The sequence below is a fragment of the Lonchura striata genome, chromosome 15 (genome assembly GCF_046129695.1).
Source record: "Lonchura striata isolate bLonStr1 chromosome 15, bLonStr1.mat, whole genome shotgun sequence".
NCBI classification, from domain to species: Eukaryota; Metazoa; Chordata; class Aves; order Passeriformes; family Estrildidae; genus Lonchura; species Lonchura striata.
This window is the reverse complement of record NC_134617.1, coordinates 10,842,314-10,867,837: the sequence shown is the minus strand read 5'-3', so window position 1 is coordinate 10,867,837 and position 25,524 is coordinate 10,842,314. Positions and strand designations below refer to the sequence as shown.

At 45.4% G+C, this 25,524-nt stretch overlaps 2 protein-coding genes across 3 annotated transcripts in view; one reads left to right on the top strand and one right to left on the bottom strand.

The window, feature by feature from the left end:
* CCNI2 (cyclin I family member 2) overlaps nucleotides 1-6,411 on the bottom strand; it is a 9,440-nt gene extending 3,029 nt beyond the window's left edge. Inside the window, 6 exon segments of the mRNA XM_077786739.1 lie at nucleotides 167-307; nucleotides 1,368-1,439; nucleotides 2,388-2,411; nucleotides 2,413-2,523; nucleotides 3,852-3,993; nucleotides 5,888-6,411. Of these exon segments, the coding sequence (XP_077642865.1) occupies nucleotides 167-307; nucleotides 1,368-1,439; nucleotides 2,388-2,411; nucleotides 2,413-2,523; nucleotides 3,852-3,993; nucleotides 5,888-6,411 (1,014 nt within the window).
* KIF3A (kinesin family member 3A) lies at nucleotides 6,380-25,524 on the top strand. 2 transcript variants are annotated; one of them, XM_021549553.2, is made up of 19 exons: nucleotides 6,380-6,471; nucleotides 7,747-8,029; nucleotides 8,673-8,817; nucleotides 9,085-9,169; nucleotides 9,645-9,750; nucleotides 10,498-10,637; nucleotides 11,304-11,501; nucleotides 11,885-12,059; nucleotides 13,045-13,134; nucleotides 14,710-14,781; nucleotides 16,626-16,634; nucleotides 18,224-18,380; nucleotides 19,184-19,364; nucleotides 19,659-19,769; nucleotides 20,542-20,667; nucleotides 21,310-21,363; nucleotides 21,512-21,580; nucleotides 21,789-21,913; nucleotides 22,438-25,524. In XM_021549553.2, the coding sequence occupies exons 1-19, from the start codon at nucleotides 6,466-6,468 to the stop codon at nucleotides 22,484-22,486; spliced, it is 2,181 nt and encodes a 726-aa protein (XP_021405228.1). In that variant the 5' UTR covers nucleotides 6,380-6,465; the 3' UTR covers nucleotides 22,487-25,524. The 2 variants fall into 2 exon arrangements, with proteins under 2 accessions (XP_021405228.1, XP_031361861.1); XM_031506001.2 differs by lacking the exons at nucleotides 14,710-14,781; nucleotides 16,626-16,634.

Below are 25,524 nucleotides of genomic sequence, written 5' to 3'. Positions count from 1 at the left end.
ACTGTAATATTCTTTAAAAGGCTTGACAATAGGTAGGAATAGGTAGTTTGCCAAGCATCTTGGGAAGGATGTGTGAGTGGGTGTGTGTGTGCATCTGTGTTTTTTAGTCTTATTTGATAAGGAGTTGTTTCTTTAAAGAAAAAACATTGCAAAACATAGTGCTTACAATGTTTAAGAAATCCATTGGTGTTTCTGTGTAAAGATCCCACTGAAGCTTATCCAGTATAATTCTTTCCATTCTCAAGATCTCGGCTGGAGAGTGCTTACATCTGCTCTGCACCACTAGCGTCTGCACTGATGGTATTACCTGTAAAAAAATTTTTAAAATTACAAAAAAATAAAGAAACCAACGTCCTATACAGTGCTGTGTGCGCTTCTCTGTATTGTGAAAGGATCTGACAAGTTTACACAAGTTTTTGTTAAGCAGAATGCTCATTCAGGAGATCTCATCCTAGGTACCTTCCATCCTAAATGAAGAGTGGTCCCTGCTGACCCCAGGGCAGCTGCTGCAGACCCAGCCCACAGCAAGAGTGATGCTGTGAGCCTCCCCAGTGTGGCATCAGTGCTGCACCTTCCCTGCTGCCACTAGTCTTCCTCAGGGGAGGCTTCTTGGCAGCCTGTTTTACAAGGCCTGCTGTGGTCATTGACACAGCTTATCCTTTGTAGCTGAGAGGAAAAAAACAATAACTTCATTGTAACACCATCTAAGAAAGGCTGTGAAGAACACTTCACTGCCACAGTGGCTCTTTGAAGAGATGTGTGTATATATCTGACTCCAGCTCCTGGCCTTCCTCTTCTTCTGCAAAGCAGAAGGAAGAAAAGAGGAGGCATGAAATCTGAAATGTTTTTAGCTAATGCTTGTAAATGCCTGCAGAAATTTCTCACTGGCTGCTGACTTTACTTTCTCATCTTGAGGTGCAGACCTGAGTCAGTTGCTCAATGGTTCAGATACCAGTTTTAGCTCTGAGCAAACTCATCTATTTAAAGCTTCCTCTGAAAAGCCTCTGCTCTGTCACACCTGTGCCCTCTCAGGAGCTATAGCATGGGAATTGCAGCCCTCTGATGTGCATCTTGACTGTCCCCTCAGACTAAGCTCTACTGTCAGCCATGGATTCTGAAAAGAGGAGAGAGAGGTTTGGGAGCAGGACAGAACACATCCATGACATAAACAAAAACAAGTCCTTCATCCCTAAAGGTCACCATTCTTTGGAGCAACAATGAAATAGGACTGAAAATGCTATTCTCACCTCTTTAGGACTACTTAGGGTAAACAAATTGACACTTTTTCATTATGTCAAAGTTGTTGAAAGACCTGGAAATATGAACAACTTTTAACTTTTAATGTGTTTAAAATGAAACATACAGACCTCATCTTCATTGGTGTTTGCTGCAAGGACAAGGCAGGAAATTGCAATACACTGCAGATATTTTAATTGGGCCTGAAGGGAGAAGAAACAAACACTGAGTAACGAAGATAAGAGTCTTGGGGGAGATAATTGTCATTCTATGATACATACACAAGTTTCAAACTTTCATTTAAGTTACAGTTGCTTCTGAATTAGTTTATCTACAGAAGCTGGAAACAGAACAAGGAAATTCAAAGTGAAGCAGAATAAATCCTCTTATAGGTGCCATTTTTATTCATGCCTCTCACAACTTTTAGACTCTGCACTGTCACAGTATTTACACTGCAATGTTGCTCCTCACTTTCATATATTGGTTCAGGTTGGACTTCAGGAAGAATTTCCTCATGGAAAGGGCTATTAAAATTGGAACAGGCTGCCCAGGGAGGTGGGAGAGTCAGCATCTCTGGGGGTGCTCAAGAAACAACTAGATGTGACACTTAGTACTATGGTTTAGTTGATAGGGTGGTGATCAGTCAAATGGTGGACTCAATGATCTTAGAGGCCTTTACCAACCTCAGTGATTCTGTGATTCTATATGCTGGTATAAACCTATATAGAACTGGGAGCTGCAAGGTTCAGCTCAATCCCTACCTTTGCTGTGGCAGAAGAGGACAGTTTAATTTAAAATAGTAGTCTAAACCCCAGAACATTAAAACTGATAATGTGAATAATAAAACTGATAATGTGAATAATTTCTGTTTAGCACAGAAAACCAGATGAGTTCTTTGTACTTACCACAGCAGTTGGACTAAGTTCACACAAACAATTCTAATGAGGTCAGTGGAACCTCATCAAACCCTCAAGTTCATATGTGTGTGTGTGTATATATATCTTTGCTTAATGGCCTTTCCCAGCAACGACCCTGACTGCTCCCTAAATCTGCTGCCAAACATCATCCCTGCTTTGTGTATAAACTGATTACATGCTCCTTATGTTCCCAGTCAGTAATCTAGACAGGGAAAAGCTGACAGAAATCTTTACCTTTACTGATGCCAACAGCCTGTGGAATTATGCTGGTGGCTAAGGCAAACATTTATGGGTAAAACTGGAACTGGGAGCTGATTTCTGCAATCCAGAGAACTGCTTTTTTGTAACCTGACAGAGAGATATCTGTGCCCTGAGGGGAAGGAAAAGTTAGAAGAAAAATACAGTTAGTGCTTTGATGATTTTGTTAACATATCTCCAAAGGAAGACTCAAATCTTTTTAAGTGCTCTAATTAGCATTTTAGATGGCTGGAGGCTTAAAATTAAGGAAGTTGTCAGCTGTGTCCACAGAGGGAGGGCAAGGGCTCGTTTTGGAGCAGTTTAAAGCACTCATTCGTGTTGCCCAGCCCATCTGGTTCTAGCTGTGCTTACACACATCTGTACTTGCCAGTGCTGAAAACTGAGGAGCAGCCATAGGACTTGTTTGTTTGCAGATGGAGCAATCCTGATATGCATTTTCCCTGGAAATTCCTGATGAAAGAAAACATGTCAGATGCCTGAACAACAGTACAGTCCAGCTTCTTCACTCCTGAGCTGTGTAACGGCTAGAGAAACCTTGGATCAAGCAGTCCAGGTTACTCCATTTATCCTGTTTCACACATTTGGCTCTCCATTTTCCGAGCTATTACTCTACAACATGTTATCACCTGATTTCAAGTTTCTGGCAAATAGAAGCTTATGGTTTCCATACAAGGGTCAAAGATTACTGTTCTTAGGAGGTTTATGAATTCCCAATTAAAAGTTTTTCTCAGAGGTACTACTTTGGAAATCCCCCTCTCCAGAATAAGGGGAGTACTTACAGGAAATAAACAGCTTTGAATCATATCAATACTAAGTGAATGAGAACATCCAGCCTGAAACTATTTCAAGGCTTACATTTTGGTGTCTCTTTAACAACAGAAAAAAGATGTTACTAGATATAAAATTTCTGCTTTTCTTTCCAAGGAGTGGTGAATGTGGGCTTCCTCACAGTTTTCTCTGGAAGCTCACACCATTATCTCTGCAATTCCATTAAAAAACCCAAAGTGACATGAATCCTCTGGAAACTGCTCTACATTTCTAAAGCTGGAGCTCTGTGAGATTTCCCTGAAAGCAGGAATTACATATGAACAACTTCAGTTGCCACTGGATGTCAGAGCATCCAGAGCCGGACCGTTTCACAGAGAGAGAGCTGGCAATGATTTATCTGACCGGTTTGATGCACTGAGACGTTTACTCTTGTGTAGCTGCGGGGGAAAATAATAATTAAAATCTCGCCCTTTGGCTAGTTTCGACTGTCCTTGAGAACGGCACCGAGCAGCTCCCGCACCGCCAGCGCTCAGGCAGCCGTTCCAGCCCTGCAGAGCGCCGGGAGGCGATGGGGACCCCGGTCCCGTCCGGTCCCGACCGCGTCCTCTCCGCGGTACCGGGCACGGGGCGCGGGCTCCGCCGGCCCGGGAGGGAGGGGAGCGGGGCCGGTACCGGCGGGGGAGCAGCGCCAGGCTGCCGGACGCCTGGCAGGAACTTGGTGCCCGATCTCCGGGGCACGGCTCGGCTGAACACCCGCGGTCTCTCGGGGACCGCCCAGGTGAGCGCTGTCTCGGCCCGAGTGGGTCTGTCCTGCCTGTGCAGAGATCAAAGCGCTCCCGGATCCGAATGAAATTCTGCCACGGTGATAAACACTGTAACCTTCAGCACAGCCCCCAGATCCCCCTTCTTGCCCCCTTCTCTGGCAGCGGTTATTGCTTTGAGAGATGTGCTGTCCCTCCTCTTCAACTCGGCCCCCTCCAAAACACACACTTGCTGGATCCACACAATCCCAGCACCCGTCAGGACCTATTTTCCTTCCAGTCACAGGAGGTATCTTTTCTCTATGTGCTTCATGGAGCATATGCACTCAGAGGGCTGGACCTCTCTGCCAGCAATTGTGTTTTCACCCCACATTTTCTTCCACCCAGGATCTCGTTGCAGCTCAAAGCCACTCTCAGCTTTCCTCTCAGGTCCTGGACCACTTTGTTTTCCTCCTGCACAATTTTCTGCAGGAAGCTGCTTCCAATGTATTACGTTAAATGTTTTCTCTTCCACAGCTTTGCCTGCCTACACATGACTGTTCTCTCACCAGCCCCTTGGGCTATACATTTAATTTCCTGGTGCTAAATTATTAGTCCATGATTCTGTACGTGCAGCACAGCTCTGAGTGACACCGCAGCACTGTGTAAGGATCAAAGAGACTTTGGCAAATAGCCTCTTTAAGCTTCCTGACTCAGCTGATTGCACACACCTGGGGCTGAGAGAATGGCCTTGTCCTGTCATTCCTGTGTGTGCCCGGCCCTGTGATACACCGGTCAGTTTGGTGGGGAGGTCTGCCAGGTACAGATCAGCTCTGTCCACATTCCTGCTCCTGCTTGCATCCCTCCGGCAAAAATACAGCACAACCGAGGTACAGCCTTGGATTGTGTCTGTGCCTGGTGCTTGGTGCTGGGGATTCCTGGCCTTGCCCAGGGACACCAGGCCCGGTGGTCCACAGCAAAGGCAATGAGGGGAGGAGTGGGACTGGAACAATGCTCTGTGACCTGCCAGCAGGATTTGGGTGTGCAGAAATAGCTGGGGGGAGCGATACACGTGTGATTCTGGGCATCAGGCACTGGAGAAACTATTAATGGACCTCTCCTGCTGAGTAAAATTGTCTTTGACTCTTAAGGACAGATTATGAAAGGACAAAGTCACATTGTTGGAATAACTTAAACTAATTCTTGTAAGTAAGTGACACATGGACAGCGTGATGTTGAAATATGGAGAGCAGGCGAGGAGCAGGTGAGGCTGTGGAGGATCCCAGCAGTATGCGGTCAAACTTTACACTAAATAACAAGTAACTTGGGAATGTGCCTCATTAGTGCAGGACTAACTGATTTATGTGCCACTTGGACTGTATTATTTGTTTCTATTTGCTTACTCTGCAACCCCTCTATTTCACCAGCAATTCAAAACATTACAGTCAGGTAAAGGAGATGGATTTTCTTCCTTGTGTGGAGAACAGCAAGCCTTAGGGCTTGCAGCCCCAAGGAGATCTAGAGCCCCTTCAGACCCCATGGAGCCCTTCCAGAGCAGTGGAGTCTTGTCAGAGCCTCTGGAGCCCCGTCAAACCCGCTGGAGAGCCCTCAGAGCCGCGTCAGCCCCTCAGAGCCGGCCGGGCCCCGCCTGGAGCCCCTTCAGCCCCTCAGAACCCGCCGGGCCCCGCCTGGAGCCCCTTCAGCCCCTCAGAGCCGGCCGGGCCCCGCCTGGAGCCCCTTCAGCCCCTCAGAACCCGCCGGGCCCCGCCTGGAGCCCCTTCAGCCCCTCAGAGCCCGCCGAGCCCCGCCTGGAGCCCCCTCAGCCCCTCAGAGCCCGCCGGGCCCCGCCTGGAGCCCCCTCAGCCCCTCAGAGCCCCCGGCCCGCGGCCGCCCCGCGCTGTCCCCGCCGTCCCCGGCCGTGCCCAGCTCGCCCCGCCCGCCCGCCGTTCCCATGGCGATGGGGCGCACCGCCCCCCTCCGCCATTGGCTGGGCTCCCCAGGCCCGCCCCGCCGCCATTGGCTGGGCTCCCCAGGCCCGCCCCGCCGCCATTGGCTGGGCTCCCCAGGCCCCGCCCCCGCCGCCATTGGCTGGGCTCCCCAGGCCCGCCCCGCCGCCATTGGCTGGGCTCCCGGGCCCGCCCCCGCCGCCATTGGCTGGGCTCCCCGGGCCCCGCCCCCGCCGCCATTGGCTGGGCTCCCCGGGCCCGCCCCTCCGCCATTGGCTGGGCTCCCCGGGCCCGCCCCTCCGCCATTGGCTGGGCTCCCCGGGCCCGCCCCTCCGCCATTGGCTGGGCTCCCCGGGCCCGCCCCTCCGCCATTGGCTGGGCTCCCCGGGCCCCGCCCCCGCCGCCATTGGCTGGGCTCCCCGGGCCCGCCCCTCCGCCATTGGCTGGGCTCCCCGGGCCCGCCCCTCCGCCATTGGCTGGGCTCCCCGGCCCCGCCCCCGCCGCCGTTGGCCGCGGGGCGGGCTGGCGCAGGCGCGGTGCGGTCATTGTTCGCGGTGCCGCCGCCGGGCCCGCGCTGCCGCGGCCGCCATCGCTGTCGCCATGCCGGTGAGATGCGGGGGAGACGCGGGGCGCGGCCCCTGCGGCCGTCCGGGCCCTGCGCACCTCTGCCCGCCCCGCCCGGGGGTCGCAGAGCCGCCGCCTCCGTTCCCATGTGCGCGCTGGAGCCGCAGGGCGGGCGGTGCCGTCAGGCCGAGCGGGGCGGGGGTGATGAGGGATGCGGGCGGCGCCTTGGCAGCGCTGAGGGGAGGTCCGGCCGCCTCCGAGGGTCTCGTCCTTTATCCCGGGTGGCCCGTGGAGACACCCAAACCCCTCCTGGTTTTGGCTGACGCCTCGTGTGCCGTCCCTCCCCCGCCCAAGAGGGGCTGAGCCGCTCTCCGCGTTCAGCAGGACGGCAAAAGCCGCTGCTGAGGCCTGCGAGGAATCGGGGCAGGTGACAGCTGCAGGGACAGGCGCTTGGAAAGGGTTTGTTTCGGCTTGACATCCAGTATAGCTGCTGTAGGAGCAGTTAAATGCTCAGGTGCAGCACCTCTAGCCCACGGGAGTGTCTCTTAACTAGATTCGTCAGCCGTGATTCAAAATTTGTTTTGGTAACTACATGAAAGAAAATGAATGTGGCGTTTTATAATACAACATTCAGGTATTCTAAAGGATTAAACTTAAGCATGTATACTGAGGGTTGTAATTAAAATGAATTCCCTTCAGCCAGCACTCCCTGGTATCTGGCTGTGTGCTCTGTGAGGTTTGAGAGTGTATAGTCATTGTTACTGAAAAAGAATGGCATGGCTGCACCGAATTCCACTAAGCTTGTTGCAGATTGCAACGTGAAATTGTTTCTTGAAACGTTCTTAGATGGTGTTGAATGTGAAATGCTCAAGGTTTAATCATTCAGTTTCCATGTTGGCCAACCAAAGAAGATCCTGTTGCCTGAATAAGTGCGTTATTCTCTCAGCTTTAATAATGAAGCTGGTTTTAAGTCCCCAAGTTCTTGATCCTCTGGAGATGTAGCTGCCCAAGCTGATTCAACAGTATTTGTGCTTAAACACACGGTAGTTTTATAGTGGGATATGGCAGGGCTGTATTGGCTGTTGGGAAGAAATTCTTCCCTGTGAGGGTGGTGAGGCCATGGCGTAGGTTGTCCAGAGCAGCTGTGGTTGTCTTATCCCTGAAGTGTTCAAGGCCAGGCTGGAGCATCCTGCTCCAGTGGAAGGTGTTTCTGCCCATGGCAGAGGGTGGAACTGAGTTTCTTGCACCCCAACCCTTTCTGTGATTCTGTGTTAACACTAGTGCTACAGCCTGCGTACTTGTTTAAAATAATTACAGATTAACAAGCCTGAGAAGCCGGACAAGCCGGAAAGCTGTGACAATGTCAAGGTGGTTGTGCGCTGCCGGCCTCTCAATGACCGGGAGAAAGCTACAGGCTACAAAATGGCAGTGAATGTGGATGAGATGAGGGGAACTATAACTGTCCATAAAACAGACTCCTCCAATGAGCCTCCGAAGACATTCACGTTTGACACGGTGTTTGGACCAGAGAGTAAACAGCTGGATGTCTATAATTTAACAGCAAGACCTATTATAGATTCTGTTCTAGAGGGATACAATGGTAAGTCCTTGTTGTAAGGGAAGGATCCCGTCCTGTCTCCTGTTCTTTACCTTGTTAAAATTCCTGGTGATCTTGTTTAAGGGAGTTTCACCTTCTGAGGGCTGTAGTCTCAGATCATTTCTATTGTGGCCTCTAACTTAAAATAGCCTGAGGGTACTTGCTAGAGTGCTCTGTGTTTGTACCCACTACTGTCATTAATAGTGGTAGATGGGTGATGAAGGAGGCTCCACTGAGGCCAGTTAACTGCGTGTTTTTATCCTTTTATCATCTCTTTGGAAAAGATGTGCACTTATGTCATTATCAGAATTCTCATTGGCTCCTCACTGTACAATTTCAGTACCCAGTGGAACTGAAGTGTACTACCATTCCATGCTTTAGTCACTCTGCACTTTTAAAACAAGCTGACTTTTTATTAGACATCCTGCAAGCTGGATTTAGCAGTAGATAGGTCCTGTTTGCTGTGTTTGCCCAGCATTTCTGTTGCTCCAGCCTTGTACTCCAGTAGCTACTGGAGTAGGTGGAAAATTTTAACTCCATAAAAATAGAGGTGTTCGGTGCTATCAGGCTAAGAAGGGATGAAGTAAAACTGCAGTTAGAGTTTAGAGAAGACTCAACTCTTAGACTTTATTCTTTTATCCTTCAGGTACTATTTTTGCATATGGGCAGACTGGAACAGGCAAAACCTTCACCATGGAAGGGGTCCGAGCAGTTCCTGAGCTCAGAGGCATCATTCCCAATTCTTTTGCCCACATATTTGGTCACATTGCCAAGGCAGAGGGAGATACACGGTAAATGCCTTCCCTTGACTGCTTGTGTTTTTGTTTTGGGTATTTTTGGTTTCTTTGTTTTTTTAATGTGAGTCTATGTGTAGCAGGAGCCTGACCTTGACAATGACAACAGAAATAGTACTTCTCCCAAGATGAAAGGCTCCCACTTAGGCAGTTCTTGAGGGGCAGTAGGACTGTGTTGGTATTTTACTGTTTTCTTTGTACTCTGTGACTGTGTTTGTGGGACTTCAGCAAATGTTTTGCTACTACCCAGCTGTTCATCTGCAGGTTTTTAGTTCGTGTCTCTTACCTGGAAATTTACAATGAGGAAGTGCGGGACCTGCTGGGAAAGGACCAGACGCAGAGGTTAGAGGTGAGCCTCCTCTTCTGAATGTGGTGCTTGTTTTGAATCAGAGCACTATTCTCTTTTAAAGTTCAGAGAAGCACTTGCAGGGAAGTGGGAGGTTGGGCTCCTCAGCAGTCCTCTTTCCTTTGCAATGCAATAGCTGGATGTCACTGCTGCCTTCTTTGAATCTCTTCCACTTGGTCAGCTGCACGAATCAGCTGTTCCACCTGAGGCAGTTTAATACCTGCAGTTCTACCCCAAAGGTCCCTCAGGAATCCTGAGAATTGGAGACTGGGATTTAAAATCATGTCTTTCCCTCAGAGGAAAGCTGTAGCATATTGTCATGCATGAGTCTTTATTCCTTATCTGCTCTGATTCTAAGTGGAGTGTTTTATGTGCTAGCCAGAAAATGGAGGAGTAAACCACTATACGGTTACAGTATTACTAGAATTGCTATTGGGGATCTCCTAGGGATGCTTAGTCTGAACTGTTTCTCTCTTAGGTGAAAGAGAGACCTGATGTGGGAGTTTATATCAAAGACCTTTCAGCTTATGTTGTAAACAATGCAGATGATATGGACAGAATCATGACTCTGGGCCACAAGAACCGTACGTAGCCTTGCTGTGGGCAGGTTTATAGCTCAGACAGAGTAAATGTCTGGTTGCCAGACTGCAGCAGGAGGTCCTAGTCCTGTTGCTGGGAGGAGTGTTTGGCTGAACAGAGCACAAAGGGTATCTCCTCCCAGTCCTCTTTTGTGCAGGGCCAAAAGGTAAAGAAGGTAAAGAGGGCTGTGCTTCCCACATCAGCCAGTGCCAGTGGGGATCAGCAAAGGAAGGATGCAGTGAGTGCAGTCAGTGTTGTCAGAACTCCTTGTGTGTCTCTTGGTCCTTTTTCCACTTCAGTTCTGATCAGGATGAACATCAGCCCTAAGCTGTGAGTGGGAGGTAGTTTGTGTTCTGGAAGACTTCTTAGTTAAGCTCAGATTATTGAATGACTTAAAGTTCTGATTACTGTTGCCCTTGGCATGGATTGCTGTGTTCTTATTTCCCAAAATACAACTGTTTCAGGGATCTAGTGTGACCTTAAGGTATTGATCTTTAAACAGATGAAGGCAGTTGGTGGTCTTGGCAGTCTTAGAGCTATAGCAGGCTGCAGGACCTAGTCCAGGTTGGAAGTGTACTGCAGTTTCAGTGCCCAAGAATAGACTTTGCTGCTGAGTCTGAGCATACCTCTGCCATCTTCTGGAATACAGGGTTGGGTAAAGAGGTGGGAATGAGTCTCCTCTGAGAGCAGGAAGAGTTAGAGGATGATGTGATTAACTTTGAAGACATCACTGCTTTTTTCTCTATTAAAAGGTTCTGTTGGTGCCACAAACATGAACGAGCACAGCTCTCGCTCGCACGCCATCTTCACTATCACCATTGAGTGCAGTGAGAAGGGCGTAGATGGCAACATGCACGTGCGCATGGGCAAGCTGCACCTCGTTGATCTTGCTGTGAGTAGGACCAGCCAGCTCTTTGGCAAGAATTTGGTTTAAGTTGTTGAGGTTTTTCCAGAGGGTTGTGACTATGTTATTCATCACTTGCAGGTTCCTTCCCTCAGTGTCACGCTTTGAACCAATGTAATTGTGCTGGTAAAACATGGCTTTAGCCCAAGGTTTGCACAGAGGTACCTTTTCTTTGGGGAAGATGCAGAAAAAGTGAAACTAAAGGCATTCAACTTATTTGAATGCATTTTAACTTATTCATGTGATGTGTGTATAGGATGCTCTATGCAACTCCTTAAAATAATTGCAGTGTTGCTGTTTGCTCTTGTTCTGATGATAGGAAGGGCTATAGATGGCAGTTGGCTGCTCCAGTTGGGGTGTCTTTTAACTGCTGACTGACTGCCCATAACGTTTTTGTTCATGGGGAGGAGAATCTCTATTTTCCCAGCTGCATTGCTTTAAGCAATCCAGAATTTGCTGGCACTGAAAGCTTCTGTTAAGACTTGTTTGCCTTGTCTCTTTAACAATGTCTGAGATACTTAGCTAGGTTCTCTAATAATGGATGAAGTGGTTAGTGATGTGGCTGCTAGCAAGATTTCACGTGTAGCTGATTCCATTTGGAGGGAGATGTATTAGAGGATGTGTTCTAACTCCTGCTTCATGTTCCCTTTGCAGGGCTCTGAAAGACAGACAAAAACTGGAGCCACAGGGCAGAGACTGAAGGAAGCCACTAAGATCAACCTCTCTCTCTCCACACTGGGCAATGTTATCTCCGCACTGGTGGATGGCAAGAGCACCCACGTGCCCTACCGTAACTCCAAACTCACACGGCTGCTGCAGGACTCCCTGGGGGGCAACTCCAAAACCATGATGGTAAGCTAAGAGATGCCCTTTCCAGTTCCAGCTATTGGGCTGCATTTTTGCAGGGATAGCATAGTGACTTGAACAGCTTGGCATTTACCTCACTAATCCTAAGCTGTTTGCAGCTTAGTGAACCTTCTGTGTGCATCTCTTTCTGTCTTTTCTCTTTGCCTCTGTATAGATGAGGTTCTAAACACAGCACATGTGTACACACATGCCTAAGATCAAACAGAACCTGTGCTTGGATAGTCAGAAGTGGCTTCAGTGTAGAAACAGCAGGAAAGCTTGGGAAAGAGAAGCAGTGTGAGACTGTCAGAGCTGGGGCTGGCTTCCTGCAGTGCCTTGTGCTGGGCTCTGACACTGTCCTCCAGTAACTTGATCTCCATGTGTTGCAGTGTGCAAACATCGGACCAGCAGACTACAACTATGATGAGACCATCAGCACACTCAGGTATGCAAACAGAGCCAAGAACATAAAGAACAAGGCCAGGATTAATGAGGATCCCAAGGATGCTATGCTCCGCCAGTTCCAAAAAGAAATTGAAGAGCTTAAAAAAAAGCTGGAAGAAGGTGAGACTCTCCTTCCCCCTTGTGTTCTTCTGTGCATGATGCTTGTTCTGTTTGAATGGGAACATTTTTTGCCACTTGAATATGTATCACATGAGGTTGGCTGCTGGTGCGGGTCAGTGTTCTGGTTTTGTTTGCCCTGCTGGATGCCAGGAGAGGTGTCCAAGGCTGCTCGTGGGGGTCCATCTTTCCCACTAGGTGGCACTTGGCCACTAGGGTGAGTGGTGGCATCTGAGCTGGGATCAGTGTGCCCAGGTTTTCCTGGGTTTCCCTATCAAGCACAACTGACATTGTATAGAGAATTAAACTGAGCTGTAAGAACAGATCACACTGCTTCTCTGATTGGGGCGGAGGGATGCATTTATCAGGAGGAAAATTGAACCAGATTTATGGAGCTGGATTTCTAAACACTGTAGAGCAACAAGAAGCCTTTTTAAACCATAGACTCATGTCTCTTATTAGTCCATCAATATGGAGTGACCCTGCTAAAGGGATGCTTGCTAAACAGTACCAGATGTCACAACATCTCTCTGGAGATACTCACAGAACAGCCATAGCAGTAACTCCAGTATTACTTGGTGTTTGTTGTCTGCCCCATTCAGGAGAAGCAGGAAATGGTCAGTGATGCTTCTTCCTTTTTCATTCCTCTGAGATGGAAGTGTAAGGTAGAAGAGAAGGTATGGTAGAATCCTGCTGGGAAAACTTCATAGCTTCAACTGTGCAAAGATGCTCTATTTTCCGTAAAAAGTAGCCTCTTGAGTTTAATACATACACACTGACATCACAGCATTCAGTTGCTTATCTTGATTGTCCTTAAGTTTCCTGAGCATGGCAAGCTGTCTGCTTGTGCAACAGTTAAGGATTTCTGCAACTACTCTCATAAACTGATGTCAGATACTGCTGTGTTTGGATAAATGCTGCTGTCAGAGTAACAGGCTGATAGGAGGTGAAGGAAAGCTTTTGATAAAAGCACACTCTTTTATTCTAGGGGAAGAGATCTCTGGTTCTGAAACCAGCGATTCTGAAGAGGAGGATGAAGATGGGGAGATTGGAGAGGAGAAGCGGAAGAAACGGCGGGGTAAGGCAGTAGAGATTCCCGTCAGTGCCACCACTCTCCTCTTACCCACCAGCTGGGGTAGGAAGTGTAGCCAGAGCCAGGCAGGACAAGAGGAGTTGTAGAGATGCCCTATGCCGCTGCAATTATCATGCCTCTCCTAGAAACGAAGCCCTTTGGTGCAGTATCTGCAGATGGACAGCTCCAAACCTGTAGTACCTGCTTCCACTTGGGTAGCTGTGCTTGTCGTGACATCATCCTTTGTGGTGGCTCCCTGGGTGCCGCAAGGTGGCTGCGTATGGCTTGTGGTGGTGTGGAACTTCCCTGCTTACGGAGGTGGGAGGAAGAAAACACCAAAGATCATTTGTAGGCAGGTGTGGTTTTTATAGCCATGGGTATGATTGGAGGGGAATTTTGGCTGTGGTTTAGGCAAAGGATTCATCTGTCTTGCAGATCTTCAGTAACTGACTCTTCTGGTGTCCTATTTTATGTTGATAAAGGGAAAACTTGACCTTTGGATGTCTTTGTGCAAACTGAAAAGCTTAATGGGAGCTATGCATGCTTTTTTTGGGAGCAGTCTGAAAATCCCATGGTGGAGTTTCCTTTTTCTCACATCAGTGTTAAACTGCTGTGTATAATCTAAACTCCAGGGGATGTTGCTGAACCTGGAACTGCAGGTCACTGTGTACCATGGGATGTTGTGACTTCTTGGGAGCTTGCTCTTCTCCAGGAGCCCTGCTGGTAATTCCTCGTGGATAGTGGAGAAATCAAGCCCAGTGCTACATCTCAACTTTCAGCTTCTCTGCTAAACTTATTTTGATATTCAGACTGCCTTTCTTTCCTGAAGCATCCACATCTGTTGAAAAAAATTCCTGTTAAACTGTTCCTGCTTTTAGATGTACTCTTTGCATTTTGGTGTCTGTCCAAGTAGTCATAAATTATTTTTGCCATGCCTTTGGTGATAGTTGTGATTTTAAACTTTTGATTATTTCTAGAAGTGGAAAGCTTGACCACTGTCTCCAAATGTCCTGCCCAAATCTCCTCCCAAGAGGAGACCCACCTTCAAAGTGCTGCTTGGAAGGAGTAGAGGGTGAATAACTGACTTATTCCATTCCCAGACAAGTTACTTTAGTTAAGTTCCCTAAGGGAGCTGCTTCACAGGAGTACACACTGACTGTCCCTGTGTAAGCTGATTCTGCCTTCCAGAGTGAGAACTGCACATGGCTATGTGTATAAGACTGGAAAGGATTCATGGTCACTGAATCCTCTGCTATGGCAGACATCCACAGCCTTCTCCACTATGGTGTTCTCTGCTGTTTGTGCTTGAAATGGAAGCTGCCTTGGCATGTTTTAAGCTGTAGTCTGATTAAGATGGGTTTTAACTGAAATGTCTTTCTGAGCATGCAGTTTTGTGCTGGGAAATGGTGGCTTTGCAAGCTGAGTGTGGGAGGGAACCTAGAAAGTGCTTCCTAATGGGAGCTTGTGCTTTTTTGAAGTAGGTTGCTGGCTCTTCTGGGTTTCTTTCCTTTAGAACTAACTTCCCATCTGCATGTTTCTTCCTCTCTGGGTTTCTCTGTGGGACGCATTTCTGTTTTCCAGGCAGTAGCAGCAGCAGTAGTTCAGACTCCACATGCTCTGTCATAGAGAAACCTCTGGATAAGTCCTTCACTAGTGAGTGGGAGCTCTTAAGTCCTTTAAGCTTTGGCCTTTCCATGATCTGCACACTCCATTTTGCAATGTTGCACTCTTCCCTGCTTTGTCTGTTGGAAAGATAAACCTCCAGCTGTAACTCTGCTAAAGCATGCCTTTCCTTTGCTGCTTCCATGTTTGAAACAGTTAATGTGCACATTGTTAGCCAGATATCTGAGAGAATAGGAAACAATGTAGTAGGCTGCTTGAGCAAGATTTAAAGGTAATTGAGAAATAATAGGTTAAAAAATCCAATTTGCAGCTTGTGTTAAACGTGCCTTTTAAAATGGAGGGAAAAAATCTGAGCTAAATTTTTAATGGGAATTGCTACAATATGAATTAATAAAAAGGACTGCTAGATATGTATTCTATATTATATTGTACTCTGCCTTCTCAAAACTAGTATTGGAGAATAGTCAACCAGCATGAGGCTTATGCAAAGAAAATGTGGCAATGCTTGGTTGATGGGCTTTATTTTTGCAGATACTTAAAAAAATATCCTTGGTGATTGGGATTTAAGCACCCCATAATACTAAATTCTTGATCTCTGTGGACTTAGTTCAGAGGAACAGGAGATTCAGATTTTGGTCTAGTAGTAAGGCAGGTCTGGACTGCTCCTGGGCAGAGAGGTCACTGTGCTTGTAAAAACCCTACAGTCAATAAGGATTGAGGAAACAAATCACATTTTGGGACTCGGCTTGTGGGGACTTGATCTGGTGGTGTTTTATCCTGGACAGAAGCACTCCACTCTTCTCCCTGTGTGGAGAGTATTGCTGGGTAGTTCACTCACTTTTACACTAGTGATGTTAGTGGAAAGCCTCAGCTCAGAGAAGGGTAGTAGCAGGGTTAGAGGGAACACAACCCAGGGGACACCTTTGGTGGGTCGTATGACTGTAGCCTGGCAATTCCAATTGCTTCAATCCTGCTCCTTTAAAGCTTGCTTGGAACCTGTTTTATTTGGATGAGGACAGTTAATAGCAAACTGCTGATGTGTCAGCAGGTGGATGAGTCCATCTTCTGCAGGTTTGGAGACTTCTGTAGGGAAAGTTGTGCTGGGCTTTTGGCGATTGGGATAAGTGTAGCTTTTTGTGGTTTGGGATATTAACTGTCCTCTAGTGTGACCCTTCTGCATGTGGTGTCTTTCATTATCCCTTTCTTATTCTGCCTTTTTTTGTTGCACTTGCTTGAATAACCAAAAGTGGCTCTATACCTCTATGGAAGCACCAGTTACTGCAAATTAACTTACTAATCCCCTGTGTAATTAAATGGAGAAATCTTGTGTTGAGACTCCATGTGTGCAATTGTCTTGTATCTTGCAAAGATTTGGCTTGGAAATCTTGGTTAAAACTTAGAACATGTATTCTAGATGCTAATATTTTATAGGTATTATAGCAGTATTGACTGTCTTGAGTGTGGGGAGCATTAAGTTTGTTAATTGAAGGAGAAACCCACCCCTTTTAATTGTTTCTTAGGTCATGATCCTTGCAGCTGGCTCCTAATGTTGTGTTTAGATCCAGCATTGCATTGAATGGGCAGAATGCAAGAGTGAGTTGAAGATTATCCTGGATTTGCAAAGCACTCTGAAGTACAGACACATTTTCTGCTTTAGAGTAACATGATGCATTAGTGTTTGCTCTAATAGAGGGGTTTTTAGTCATGATTATCTCATATTTTCTACCCTAGAAACATGAATATAAAATTTGTTGTTTGTTCTGGTGCTGATGATCTTTGTCCAAAATGATCAAAGCAATAACATTTTCTCTCCTCCTCTTTTTATGTGTTTGCTGCCTCTCTGCGATTTGCTTTCTACTTCCTCTTAATGCAAGATCAAGCAGGTTGGTGTAATTGATTTTCACCTCCTTACATGTGCAAAGCTTGTCAAAGATCTTACAACTTGCCTCACTTCACCTTTTTCTCCTAAACTGAGAATATATAGGGCTGTGTCCTAATAGTAAGAAGCCTTTATCTGGCTTATCTCATACGATGAGCTCTGTATAGCACTTCCAGAAAGCTTCTTACTCAAAGATTAATTAGTGAGAGATTTTTGCACCACAAGCCCAGAAAGAAGCACTCGTTATCTGATTCTGAAGTGTAGCAGATGGTGATGAAGATGTTTGCTGTAGTAGTGAAGTCCTTGCATTGCAACAAAAGTAATTAAAGTTCTTGTGCACACGAATAAATATATATGCAAATGTGAAAATATGTGCATGCATGTTTACATATGCATTACACTTTGCTGGAGTGTGTATGTGTATAATGTATATATGATGATAAACAAAATACATGTATATAAATGAAGCTGAATATCTTGAAGACTGGAGGAGGAGAAGCCTTTTACTGAACAGCTTCCCTGAGTGTGTTCTGACCATGTGCCTTATGTCACTATGAAAACAGTCAGGTGGCAGTCAGTGGCTCCTGTTAGTTTCAAGTACAGCTGGATTCTACAGGGTGGGGTTTTTTCCCCGTCTGGAAAAGCAAAACAAGAAAACTATGGCTTCATTTGTGAATAAATGGATATTTAGGAGTTGTGGACTTGAGGAAATGCATTCTTATTCCACATAACCCCCCAGGGTCTCTGTTTGCCTGCCTTGGGCACTCCTGGGATTGCAATGAAAATTGACTCAAGACTTGCAGAGTGGCTTTCAGGAGCAGCAGCCTCACACTTTGTTTCAAATTTGGGGTATTTGGGACCAGCTTTTGAGATCAGTAGGTTCAGTGAGTGCTCTGGCCAGTCCCTTTGTAGCCCTACAAGACATGGACCTGGTGTGCTGCTGTGGTAGTTCTGTTGTAAGGACACAGCTGATTAAGCCAGAGCCAACCTTGGTACTTTCAAATCTGTGGGTAGTCACTGTTGCATAGACAAATATGATCAGGAAGTTTCTTTAGTTGGCTGGTTTTCATAGGAATCTTCTGAATTTCTCTATTTCCATAGTAGTGTGTTTTTAAAAATATCTACATGCCCACTTTGGAACAGGTAAGCCTGCGAGGAGGGCGGTGAATAAGTGGAATGGTAGAGATGCTAATCTGAAATTTGAGTATGTAACTCTTGGTAACTTATCTTTTATATCTGTAGGTCAAAGCAGTCTTGTGTTTTCCTTCCTGTGGCCTGATCTGCATTGTTAGAATATCAGGGTTTCCAGATTGGGTTTCTCTTCAGGCAGTGTTCCTTCTCCAAGTGTTTTTTGTTTTATATTTTGGGGACATTAAGTTCCAGTGATAGTTACACAGCATTGCTGCTCAGTAGGAGCTGGTGACAACTGGCCAATGTTAAAATGGGCTTTGAAGTTTTTCCCATTTTGAAGCTGATACCTAATGAAATTTTTGTTAAATGCAAGGATTGAATCTGAACTTGGGAAAAATGCTGTGATACAGAGGTTATTTTACTTTTCAGTGAACTAATTTGTTTTCCCCGTATCTTTCAAAGGCAAAAAGAAAGTTTCCCCTGATAAGATGGTAGAGATGCAAGCCAAGATTGAAGAGGAGAGAAAAGCTCTTGAAACTAAGCTTGATATGGAAGAAGAAGAGAGAAATAAAGCCAGAGCTGAACTGGAGAAGAGAGAAAAAGACTTGCTCAAAGCTCAGTGAGTACCGTGCTCTGAGCAGTTTGTGTGGTCATGTGGGTTGTTCCTTCCTTAATCATACAAGTATCTGGAGATGCATGGTAAGGTGCCTGTCAAACTTCATAGAAAGTGAACATCACCCCTTGCTATTGTCAAGGTGAAAGAGGATCTTACTCCTCTTTGAGAGTGTAGAGTATATGGGAAAGACAAACTTTTATCCTTTCACTGCTTATTTTCTTTACTTAGTTGTGCAAAGCAGCCTAGAAACGTAAACTAATCTCCCAGGACCTGTGAGGAGCAGCAGTACTGTTCTGTAACAGGCCAGGTTCCAGCAGCACAGTCACAAGCATGTAATTTTGGGTGTAGGAGTCTATTCGGAAGCCGAAAAGCTGCTAAGGTCACACCATCCTATGCAAATAGACTGCTCCAGCAGCAGCCAGCATTCCTGGCTTGCACTTCAGCAGCTGCCTTGATCTCTGTTCACTCCCCTCTATTTCAGCAGCTGCCTCTGGGCATTGCTGTGCTGGCAGGGCCCTTTTGGGCAGAGGGTAAAGAGCAGCCTGGTGATGTCATTGGGTGCTTGCAGCCCCTCACAGAGGTGACTTGCAGTGGGAGGCACTTCTCTGCTTGAGAGCAAGTGGTGGGAGCTGGAGCTTGGAGAATTTGCTGCTTTCACTTGCACTGCCTCACCCCCACTTAAACCCTCAGCAGCAGGGCAAGTTTTTCCAGCCCTGTGAGTGCTGTCTGGGCTATAAAACCAAGCTGGACTTGATACCTGCTGAGCACAGTAGGGCAGGAAGTCTTACACCTACCTGTCTGTCTAGGCAAGAGCACCAGTCCCTGTTGGAGAAATTGTCTGCATTAGAGAAAAAGGTGATTGTGGGAGGAGTGGACTTGCTGGCAAAAGCAGAGGAGCAAGAGAAGCTTTTAGAAGAATCAAACATGGAACTGGAGGAACGAAGGAAGAGAGCAGAGCAGCTTCGCAAGGAGCTTGAGGAGAAGGAGGTGAGGTTATCTGCTGTGGCTGTCTGCTAACAGCAATGGCAGGAGACACCAGAATATATTGCCCAGGTGTGGCTCTGCTCTGGAAGCATTGAAGAGTCACCCCTCCACAGGCCACTTATTGGCTGTTCAACTGCTGCAGGTCTGAGCCATCCTGGCTCAGCCAGGGCTCTGTGCTCTTTGCAAATGCTTTGTTTGTTCAAGCTAGTTTTTCCTCTTGTTCTTCTTGTTCTGCTGTTGCAGAGTTTCTGTGCTTGTTAATGTGTGTGTGTGTGAATCTGTGCTAAATTTCCACAGCAAGAACGCTTGGACATCGAGGAGAAGTACACCAACCTCCAGGAGGAAGCACAGGGCAAAACCAAAAAACTGAAGAAAGTTTGGACCATGCTTATGGCTGCAAAGTCAGAGGTTAGTATCTAAAGTCCTCAGCCAGAGATCCTGGGAGGCACTAGAGCTGGGAAGGGTAAGCCTTTAGCTTTGTAATGCTGGAAAATGTGCTGTAGGTTCAGAAATGTCTTTCTGTGCTTTCCATTTGGCTCACATAATTTGAAAATACTGGAGCTTTAGAACAGCATTTAGAACAGTTGTAGAGCTTTTCCCCTGGCCAGGCTGAGAAGGGGTTATTTGTGAGATCCTAAGATAACAAGAACTTCAAAGAAAACCACTGGTTATTTCTGAAATAAAATGCAAGTTGCTTGTTGGCAGCCCCATGTCCTGCTTTGCTGCAACCCAAAGGCTTCTCTGCTCTGGGCTGCCTGTCCTTTATGACTGATGTCCTTGTTACCTCATCCTCAGTTACTGGATCAGTGTATCCTTTGGCTGGTAGCTGGAGTTCCTGCTTCATAAAAAATGCATTTGGTCTTTGGGATTAGAGATTTTCCTTGAAACCTTGCCAGTGATGCAACTTGTCTCATGCTCTTCATCTAGTCTTAGCTGAAGCAGCTTGGATTGACAGAAGGCCAGTGTTGGGTTTATGAAACTGAGAACTTAATGTTGTTTTCAGTCATCTCTGAGCTGAAATGTTTCAGAGGATTTATTGTTCAGAGATATTTTGGTACTAGTAACCAGAGTTTGCTTTTGTTTTCCAAAAACCTCGTACAGACAAAAAACAGTTCTCTTTAAGCTGTTACCATGTCTTAAGATAAGTCTGATGCCTCTCAAAAGCCTGTTTTGTTTTCAGATGGCAGATCTACAGCAAGAGCATCAGAGAGAGATTGAAGGGTTGCTGGAAAACATTCGGCAGCTGAGCAGGGAGCTTCGTCTTCAGATTCTCATCATAGACAACTTCATTCCTCAGGACTACCAGGTGAAGGCAAAGCACCTGAGCCTGAGGCAGGAGCTGTGCTGTGCCAATTTCAGTTCTCTTGCAGCATGTTTTCCTAAAGGCTTATAAAAATAAGAAAAACACATTGACCACATAGTTAATTGGTATATTCACAGTGTGCCCATGCAGTGGGTCTGTTCAAAATCTATTTTTTTTCCACTAGCTTTAAGTTGTGCTTGCTAATGTCTGGTATTAACACAAAGACTGGATTTTTAAGTCTTTGACATTCTTCGTGACTTCAGTATACAGAAAATTCACAATGAGCTTAACTATAATGCACACTGATTAATGGGAAAAGGGAAATTCTTTTTCTAGGTTTAATTTTTTCCATATTACAGTGTTTGCTTACTGCTGTCTTGATGGTGTTGGCATAATGGAAACCCCATGGTTTAGGGGGCTCTCCAGTACCTACAATTTGGGAGTGGTATTTTTCCCTTCTGTAGACTTCAGAGTATAAATGGGAGAGGTTTTGCACAGGATGTAGCTGTCCTGATAGGAACAACGTGGAAGGGATCAAGACTGTTCTTAAGCAGCTTGTCCAGGCCTTAGGATGTATGTTGTGGAAACTGCACCTAGAGGATAGATTGTGCATGTCTAACACTTACTGTCCTGACTTCTTTGTAGGAAATGATTGAGAACTACGTTCACTGGAACGAAGACATAGGAGAGTGGCAGCTGGTAAGAGTGGTTGCCTGGCTTGTGTACAAGCTAGCATTAGTATGGTCTTCTGAGGGGTTTAACTGAGCCCAGAAAGAAACTGGTGAAGCTGTAGTCAGTTTTACTATGCACAGTTGACTTTACTGACAAACCTTTTTTCTGCTTACAGAAATGCGTTGCATATACAGGAAACAACATGAGGAAACAGACGCCTGTCCTGGATAAAAAAGAGAAAGATGTGAGTGATGGTTGAATTAATGTATTGAACTGTACAGGCCCAAGTCCTGCATGAGACTGCCATACTGTGTTTAGAGCCAAACTGTCCAATCCAAATTTTCTTTTCTTTTGAAGAAATGAGTCTTTGTAGTATCATGAAAGCACCATTGATGAGTGTATAAAATTATTCTGACGACTTTGTCTTACAAGGTTTTCTGGTGTTTTTCTAGCCCTTTGAAGTGGACCTTTCCCATGTTTACTTAGCTTACACTGAAGAAAGCTTGAGGCAATCTCTGATGAAGCTGGAGAGGCCAAGGACTTCAAAAGGAAGATCCAGGCCCAAGACGGGTAGAAGGTGAAGAGCTCTGGGGTATTTATATGCAATGAGGGATTTACCCAAGGGAAGGCTGGAGTTTGTATATGCAAACTTGCCACAAGTCTTCAAACATTTGCTTAATGAGAAGGCAAAGGACAAAATTTTTGCATGATATAGTTCAGTGTTGCCAGGTGTAACAGAACCAAGCTGAGATCTCTACTGCACTAGATCTTGTCCAGAATGACTTGTCTGGGAATTTTCTGATGTTCTTTTGTGGCATTCTCCTCTTCCAGCTCCTTGCTTTATTTTGCTGCATTTTGTGGTCCAGTATAACACAGTGTAGCACATTGCCAGTGCAAACAGTGGTGCCAGTGGAGCGAGGGGGCTGTTGGGGGAGATTTCAGCATATGCTTTCTTGTGCTTTTTGTTTGGTTGGTTTTGCTTATGGAGAAGTCATGTCATGTAGTTTTGACTTGAATTGTGGCTGGTCCCTGTCTTTCCTAGACAGCATAATGATGTGTGTGTGGTGTTGTTTTTCCCTTTCCTTTCTGCTCTCCAAACAGAAAACGTTCAGCCAAGCCAGGAGCTGTCATTGATTCCCTGCTGCAGTAGTGTGACCTGGTCAGAATTCCTGTAAAAATCAGTGAGTGTATAAGGTTTGGCCAGAATATGGAATTCAAGAGATGGCACAGTTTGACGTGGCTATAATTTTTTTATTTTAAAAAAAGTATTTTTCCTTAGTTGCCTGTATATTGTATGTTATATTAACATAATATTAAACTGGTATGTATGATTGATGGTTGTGAAATTCTATGTATTAAATGTGTTGTGCAGGGAAACTAGTTGGTAATCCATGTTGAAATGTATAGAAAATAGGGTTCTAGATGTGTGTTTAAGTGCTAGATGTGTTAGTTCAAAACAGTTAATGAAATCCTGAAATTAAGGCTGGTAAATCTGACTTATGCCCTGCTTTGCACATAACTGGCAGCTTTCACTGTTGTCCTCTGTTGCACTGATCTGTGTTTGAATGTAGTTGCTGCAAACCTTTGAGAGCATCAAATCTTTTTATTTAATGTTCCTCACCGTGGCTGTTAACACACTGTGTTATGTGTTGAATACACAGTCCTTTTTTTCTTATTGCTGTCTTCCTGTATAGAGAAAGTAGCTGGGTAGGAAAAATGTGAACCACAAAAGTCATGAAATTTCTGAAAAGGGACCACGGGTGTCTAATAGTTCTTTTATTTTTATCAGTTTGTTTGTGATCTGCTGGCACTGTGGAGAATGAGACCTTGGATATTAAGGCAGAAGAGAGCTTTTTTCCTTCTTTTAAGGCTGTCTTTGGTAGCTTTTTATGCTTCAGGGCTGGTACTTTTGTGTGAGTAGTTTTGTAATCTGAACAGCTGAGATGAGTTAAGGAGGATGCTGTAACACCAGGACTTGGTGTCAGCCATGGGGCTGTGAGCACTGAGGCTCTGTTTCCTCATCCCTGGCTACAAGGCACTGGGCCACTGCTCTACACTGAGGATAAATTTGATTCTCCTTTAGTAAAACAGAATTAGTTTTTCCTAGAACAATATACCCCGACATAGCTGGTGCTGTGTTCCTGTGTATACTGTGCACATGTCTGGCTATGCTCTGATGAGAAGAAAATATTTTTGGTCTCTGATAATAACCATTTATTTGTGATGGCTGCTCTTTTTATTTGATATTTATGCTGCTAATAGACACGTATCACTTTAATATGTTGCTTTTGTGTCACAGAGAAAATGCATCTCCTTCAGACTGCATGTGTTTTATGACTCATCACATCAGCTGTGGGTATCTCAGCAGTTCTGTGCAGGGTGGGGGGATGAGCTGTGACCTCATCTTAGTGTTACTTGGAGGATTAAAAGCTGTGATTACTGACAGGAGCAATGGAGTCCTTCAGTGTGACAGGAAACAAGGCAGCTCCTCAGATGCCCTGAGTCCTTGCTAGTAGCCATGTCTGCTTTTACCAGAATGTTCCTGTGAAGTACTGAAAGAAGTTAAAGGACCTTTCTTCCTGTCATGATGGTTATCTGGAGGTACCTTGGGGTCTGTGACAGGATCTGTAATAGTTAAAACTGGTCTTGTAAGGACATATTTTGCTCTGAAGGATATATTCAGTGCTATTCTAAACAAGTTGTAAGCTTCTTCCTGGTGTTTTTAATGGTTTTTTTTCAGGATCATGACCTGGAAGAACATGCTGCCCTCTCTATTGGGGGGAGTGTCACCTGAATTCATACAACATACAGATAAAAGCACTAGCATTTGTTTTCTCTAGCCTAGGATTTAGGGGTAAATACTCAGAAACTTTCTTGATTAAAGCTGTAGGTGGTTTTGCTTGTGAAGAGCTGAACTTATCTTAAATGTGCTTGAATAGAGTTGGATTGTTTCTTATTACATACATATTTGTCATCAAAAAATCCAGACTGAAAATGGCTTAAATGCTGCTTAAAGTCTTCCAGTTCTGAATCCAAGCAGATAGATGCATAGCTGTGGTCTGTCCTGGTCTCAAAACCAGGGATAACTTCTGTTTCCTTTTTGTATTGTATCTTGTGCTAACATTTATTGAATGATCTGGTTTAGCAGCAGTTAAACCAGAGCTGTGCTTTCAGAAATACCATTGAAAATCCTTTTACCTGACAGGTATCAGTCACTCCAAGCTACTGCTGTGAACCATGGCACTCCATTTAAAATACCGAAATATTTAAAATACTTCAAACGTAAAGGCATATGATTTACAATGAACATAACAGTCCTGCTGCTGAAAACCTTGGTACTCTGCATGTTTAAGTGAGCTTTGGAGCAGGGGTAAACAATAAGTAATTGCTTGCACACCTTTAATTGGCAGATTGGAGAAACCTGTTATCTCCTGTTAGAGGCTTGGAGGACAAATTATTTGCCCTGTAAGAGGATTTTAAATAAGGTGGAACACTCTCATGGTCATGTGCCCTGTCAGTTGGGCTCACCTGTTAAGTGGTGTATTTTGTTGAAGTTCTGGGAAGTTTCTTGTAAAACCAGGGAGTTTGGTTTGTGGATTTACCACATGGGCTCTCTCTATAGCCTTGCCCATCTGTGAATGTCTAATGGGCACATAATGTGTTTCAATAAGGAAAGGATTTGATTTATATGGACTTTTAGGAGCTTAATACAGCCTTTCTTGTTGCAGGTCAGTATGTGCTCTATGGTATTTATCAGGACTCATCTTACATAACATAGGCTGTGTGCTCATCTTTGCATTTGCTAGCAGAAGATTCTCCTCATTCCAGAACATTGACCTTAACAATGAGATTTTTGCTTAATCTTGTGTAAATGAATTATTTAATATTTAACTTGTTCCTAATCCTTTAAGAGGAGGGGAAATGGTCCTTAGTGCCTTTTACTGACTACACTGTCTGCACATGTCCAGCTTTCACCTTTCTCCACAGTTCTGCTTAGCCAGGCCTGCATAGAGGGAAAAACTGCTAGTCTGTATGATTTGTCTTTCTGTTTATTGTTTTTTTTAACTCTGTTTATTTCTGACTATTTCTTGTTTTATTAAAGCTAATTCATTATACTGTATATATATCAATATTGTGTCCCTGGAGCATGTTCATACCATGAAATAAAATTCTTGATTCCTAATTCTA

What these genes read in the sequence shown, in the direction of transcription:
- KIF3A (XM_021549553.2), top strand. An exon ending in TAAAAAAAAGCTGGAAGAAG is followed by an intron (nt 12,060 to 13,044) that starts GTGAGACTCTCC and finishes CTTTTATTCTAG; the next exon opens with GGGAAGAGATCTCTGGTTCT. An exon ending in AAAGACTTGCTCAAAGCTCA is followed by an intron (nt 18,381 to 19,183) that starts GTGAGTACCGTG and finishes CTGTCTGTCTAG; the next exon opens with GCAAGAGCACCAGTCCCTGT.